Source organism: Rutidosis leptorrhynchoides, chromosome 2 (genome assembly GCF_046630445.1).
Source record: "Rutidosis leptorrhynchoides isolate AG116_Rl617_1_P2 chromosome 2, CSIRO_AGI_Rlap_v1, whole genome shotgun sequence".
NCBI lineage: Eukaryota > Viridiplantae > Streptophyta > Magnoliopsida > Asterales > Asteraceae > Rutidosis > Rutidosis leptorrhynchoides.
In genome coordinates, this window is record NC_092334.1 from 575111419 (window position 1) to 575117418 (window position 6000).

A 6000-nucleotide genomic window follows, 5' to 3' on the forward strand; every position below is an offset into this window, starting at 1 on the left:
TTGGCGAATTTTTATGGTTCTTATCTTCACACAAATATTACACTATGCATAACACAACACCACCTCAAACATATATATAAATTAAATCTATTTTTATTTAACAAAAAACGAAAATAAACTAACAATGCACCTAACCAAACAAAAGATCGAATTAACAATAAAAATTATTTCCAATAGAAAAGCCAACACTTTCAACAGGTCCAACCTCCCGTTTGCAAATGTACAAACTGCTTGCTAATTTGGTGCCTTTTTTATGATGATCTCAAATCTTCATTTTCAGAATATTTCTCTACCTTGGATCCGATGGGGTTGGGGGTATATACGAGTGAAGAAAGTCTTGAAGTCATTTGTAACTTGTCTACCGACACCAGTTGGTCACGGTGATATTTTTGCATTAAATTCCTAACAAACAATATATTAAGTTAACATTGATGCCTACATCTTAAGGTGTTAAAAATGAAGGTTTTAAATGTAGTAATGGTACCTACATCCATGTATCTTCTATATAGCTAGCATTTAGGTGACTTAATTACAGGTGGCAGTGGAAGAATGTCATCTGGAACCACTACAATTGATCTCTACCCAAAACTGAAAAGCACTTGCAATATTTGAAGTGCCTGATGATACACCTAGTGTAACAAACCAATAGTTAGCAATAGATGTGGCAATTTCTCCTATGAATGCGTCAATTTGTGCAATGTTTCACCACAACATAGATAAATAGATACTTTTGTAGCGAAACAAAAAAAAGAAAAGGGTTAAATGGGTAGAAATTCCCCCAAAGCATATTATTATTATATGAATATAATTTCCTAAGCTAATTAAGAGAAAATTATTTGACTTTTCTATTCATGTGGCATAGTCAGAAAAAAAACTTCTGTTTATAATCAGGGAGTACATTATTAAAGTCATTTAAGATTTGTATACTACATAATGTTAATGTTTGACTGCACATTTCAAACAACTGTTATCAAGATTTTAAGTTGCAGTTTCAACATATAATAATGAAATGATAATCTTAGCAAGTTACTGCTGTAAGAAACTTGGATCGTTAGTGTAATTGTTTTGTTCATACAGCATCTAGTAAAAAAAACTTATCAATTCTTTTGTTTATAATCAGGGAGTGCATTATTAAAATGATTCATCATTCATTATTTGTACGCATTATGTTAACATTTGAGATGCGATAGTATTAAAAATATGTTTTTTCGATTGTATCAAAACCAGATTATAAATGCAGAAATAGAAAGAAAAGAGATATGGAATACCTTCATTGCAACTCATTGTCTATGTCGATTTTGGGGATATGGGAGATGAGGGGCCAGTAGTTGTAGTTGTAGGATCCTCTTCTACTTTTACTTTTACTACACCTTTCTTTCAGCTTCGGGCAATCAGTGATTGCCAAACTGAGAAGTGAAGGCAACATTTGTGGTAGATCTTTCAACTTTGGGCAACATAAAATTTGAAGATGTTGGAGGGAGGTGAGGTGTTGCAGTCCCTTTGAAATTGTTTCCAATTCCTCCAAAAATCTTATATCGAGAGAAGTAAGAGATGATGGAAGTAAGAGATGTTTCATCTTTGGGCAGTCTTTAATTCTAAGATGCTGGAATGAGGTGAGGTGTTGCAGTCCCATTGATATTGATATTGTTTCCAATCTCTTAAAATCATATATGGAAAGAGAGGTGAGAGATGACGGAAGAAGACGAGAAAACTGAGTATTAATACTCACATCATCATCATCATCATCATCATTTCCACATAAGCTTAGGTTAACGAGTGACGTTGGGAAATTCTGTGGGCCCCACTCTGATATGGGCTTCTTCAACTTGCCTATTGTTAAGATTTTCAATTTTGGAGGCCAAAGCCCTCGAGGAAATGAACCATCCATTTTTGGACATTTGCAAATGGCCAGTTCTGTTAACGAGGTGAGATCCGGCAATTGCTGATCGGGAATTGATTCCAGGCTTTCACAATTGCGAATTTCTAAACGGGTCAGATGAACAAAGCACTTCATTTCAAGGATGAGTTTCAGATTCCGAAAATTGTCTATACGTACATGTTGAAGCAAAAGCATGGCTTTGTTGTTGTTGTTGTTGTTGTTGATAAGCATCTTGTCTCCTCCTTTACAACACCAAGTTGTAAGTGACTTAAGATTATGTCCTCCTTCTCTTGATAAAAAGGAAACATCTGTAAGTGAATCACAAAATTCAATACTCAATGTCTCAATGTTGTTTGGACACCTACAACGCTCCATTCTATTACAATTAGATATTTGAAGTAGTTTAAGAGATGTGAGGAGGAGATTGTTTCCATTCTTATCATCATCATCACCATCATCTTCCTCCTCTCTCTCTCCAAGACTCACCAAATTATTACAATTAGATACAGACAACATCCTTAAACTCACAAGAACCCTACTTGCCTTTACTTTTGATTCCCACAAGTATCTTATCTCATCACACCTCCATATAAATAATTCTTCAACTTCCCCTACATATTCTATAACACCTCTCCACACCTCATCAGTAAGACCTGAAATACCGTTTAGGAATAACGTGGTGACTGATGAAGCTGCACGAACCAAACTTATCAACACAATGTGATCACACTTGGTAATTGCTAGATGTCTTAGTGGTGGCAATGCTTCGATTGATACTTGTACCAGATTAGGACATCCTACTATAATAAGCTTCTCAAGGCACGGAAACACTACCCCACTTTTTGTTGACCATGACTCCCACCCCTTCATATTTTCAAAGCATAGAGTTTTAAGTGACGTGAATGAAACACCAACACCAGTAGTACCAAGAAACTCGAAACCCACATTATACACCTCATCCATGCCTCCAATAAACAACTCCTCAAGTGACTGTAGCTGCCCAAGTGATGGTAAACATGTACACTTTTTACAGCCACTTATCGATACACGTGACAACCCACCAAAAGAGGGATGTGCAACCCAATTTGGAAGCTCTATTCCTCCGTATGACACTATTTTGAGTTTTTTTAAAGTATCATTATGAGGCTTCAGCCCTTCTAGAGCCTCCTTTTCAAGCACATGGTTACGGTGACAACCATCAAACTCATCATCACTCCATTTCACTTCTAACTTGCTAATCCTCTTGTGCGAAAAGTTTGCCTCTTGTACATGAGTTACATTCTGCACTTTTTCCAAACATTCTATAGAGATCTCCCCGCACAGGTTCTTTAATTCTTTCAACTCAGAAGTTTTAAATCGGCCGTTTTCACCTCCAAGAATGATTTTGGAGAGTGTTTGTAGGCTGTTTAAATTACCCATCTCTAAGGGCATATTATTCAAACCTGGAGTTTTTCTGATGTCAAAGTGCCGCAGATTCTTAAGCTTTGACAAGTTGTTGGGCAACTTGACTAAACTTTCACATCCAAACAGGATCAGTGTCTGTAAATTATAGAGATTGCAGACACTCTCTGGTAGTTGTGTGATCTCAGTTCGAGATAAATTAAGATACCGCAAATGCCTCAAATTTCCGATTGACTCTGGGACCTCACTTATCTGGAAATTGCTTAAATTGAGAACCCTTAGCAAGGGTAGCTCCGGAAGTATGTCAACCAAAATCTTATTAGATAAGTAGAAATAATCCCATCTTTTTATCACCCCAACAGACGTTGCCAAGAACGTTCTCAAACTTCTAGCTCCTTCGAATGCCTTGAACTTTTTATAGGCTCCATATTCCTCACGAACAAATGACATATGGCGATACTTTTCCAATCCTTTACTCCCTTTATCCTTCTCCTCCATCTTATTATCTAACCTAACAAAAAATTCACCAGCAATTGATGTCGCCAAGTCATTCATCAAGTCATGCATCACAAATAACAATCTGTCACTTGGTGCATGCTGAAAAAATGACCTAGACAACAACTCATCAAAACATTCATGGCCAAAGTCCTCTTCTGACTTGTCTGGAATCGAATGGTGCAAAAATCCTTCCGCCATCCACAACAGAACCAACTCCCTCTTATCAAATATATAGTCTTTTGGAAACAAAGAACAGTATGCGAACAACCGCTTTAAACACGCGGAAAGATCATGGTAGCTTAATTTAAGGGCTTTTATCCCACCTCCATCTTCTAGTCTCCATATATCACTATTCAACACTTCCTTCCAATTTTCTTCTCCATTTCCTTTGCTCCTCAACAACCTCCCAACTGCTTTCAAAGCCAAAGGCAAATCGCCACATTTTTCCACAATACCTTCTCCATATGGTTTAAGTTTGGGATGTAAATCAAAGTTATTTACACCCAAAGCATGTAAAGCAACCAAAGATAGAGATTCATCATGTGGCAAGCTCTGCAGATGGTCTATATGATTATAGCCAATCTTCTTGAGCAGTTGTTCCTTCCTTGTTGTCAAGATGATTTTACTTCCAGGAGCACATGCATGAAATGGAGTAACCAGAGTTTCCCAATCGTCATAACTTTCGCTCCATACATCATCCAACACTAACAGAAAACGTTTCCCCGTAAGTAGATTTTTAAGATCTACTTGAAGTAGATTTAAATCTGCAAATTCTTTATTCTGGCCAGCTACAGATTGAAAGATAACTTTGCTTATACCAAAACGATCAAAATCATCTGAAACACAAACCCACGCCTTGAGATCGAAGTGATCCTTCACCTGGTTGTCGTTATACAAAAGTCTGGCTAGAGTCGTTTTACCAACCCCACCCATAGAGGTTTGGTATTTTCTATTTATATTTTTTGGCCTATCTTCTTTCACAACCAAACCAAGCCTAGTTTTTTCTTTTTCCAAATCTTCCAACTTGGCAGTGATATCATCTAACTTGCGACCCATACGATTACTTAGTGAGAAATTTGTAAACCAAGTTGGGATTTTTACCTTGCAGGTGCTGCCAACATATTCTTCGTTGAACTCACGGTGCATAGCCTCCGTTGCTAAACCATCGAGTATATCGTCTATATCGTAAGCCAAATGTTGGAGAGCATTTAACCACAGTTTAACAGCTTCATTAGTTACTTCCTTTTCAGAAGCATCATTAAGCAAAGCTTGGATCTGCAACAATATTCTCTCCAACTTCTTGATCTCGGATTGAATTCCCCAAGAGCGAACAATTTTCTTAACACCTTCAGAAGTTAATTTCTCAAAAAGAACTATGAGGATCTCAGAAACCATAACCTCAGCCATTGTTAATTACTTAATTAGTTTATGAAGAGAGATCGAGTAGAGATTATAGTAAATAGATGAATTGGGTGTAATGAAAATGGTTGTTGCTAAGAACCCTCGTGCATTTGCCGGAGTTTTAAGTCGTTGATATGGTCAACGTTTACTCGATCAACCACACAAAAATCTACGGCGTAGTAGCCAATAAGAAAAACAGAGCATATCAGATATATTTACCATAGATAATGGTGACTGTGAATTGCCAGTTGCACTTTTTGGGTAAAAACTGTGACTGGCCATAACATTTTGGGGTGAGTTGTAATGGGGTCTTTTGTAAGGGCGTTTGTGGGTGATGTGTCAAAATATGATTGGAGGTTCGGTTAAAAAGTGGTGAAAAAGGTAGAAAAAAATTAAAAAAAAAAATCACAAACGCACAGAAATCTGCCCGTGCTTCAAAGACAAACGCCCACAATACAAAACACTACATGAAAACTTTTACCTCTATATTTAAAAAAGGAAATAATATATATAAATATCAATATTCGAATATTCAAATAATTTAAAAAGTAAAGATAACATACGTACATGAATACTGAATACATGATACTTTAACCATATTGCAAAACTGAACTATCATTCCACCAAAAAGCTGTTGTTTTAACTACTCTAATAATAAGTATCGATATCAATATTAACAATCACAGTAACCACTGCTCTCAGGTAAATCCAACCTTAATTTTGCATGCATTCAAATAATTTCAATTCCACAAAAAATGCAGGGCTTTATTTTGAGGGTCTTTGCTCGTGTACGCAAAACTCGGCCAAAGTTTTCGGTAGTT

The 6000-nt window shown here is 36.6% G+C and overlaps 1 protein-coding gene across 1 annotated transcript; it reads right to left on the bottom strand.

Annotated features, from left to right (window-relative positions):
- Positions 1–1270: 1270 nt before the first annotated feature.
- LOC139889837 (putative disease resistance RPP13-like protein 1) lies at positions 1271–5342 on the bottom strand. Its single transcript, XM_071872759.1, has 2 exons — positions 1730–5342; positions 1271–1603 (listed from the first exon to the last, which is right to left on the bottom strand). Exons 1-2 carry the CDS (start codon positions 5183–5185, stop codon positions 1271–1273), a joined length of 3789 nt encoding a protein of 1262 aa, XP_071728860.1. The 5' UTR covers positions 5186–5342.
- Positions 5343–6000: the final 658 nt, after the last annotated feature.

Coding starts and splice junctions, on each gene's coding strand:
- LOC139889837 (XM_071872759.1), bottom strand. CDS start 5,185: ATGGCTGAGGTTATGGTTTCTGAGATCCTCATAGTTCTTTTTGAGAAA. Junction 1,604..1,729: donor ATGATGATGATGATGATGAT/GTGAGTATTAAT, acceptor ACCTCATTCCAG/CATCTTAGAATTAAAGACTG.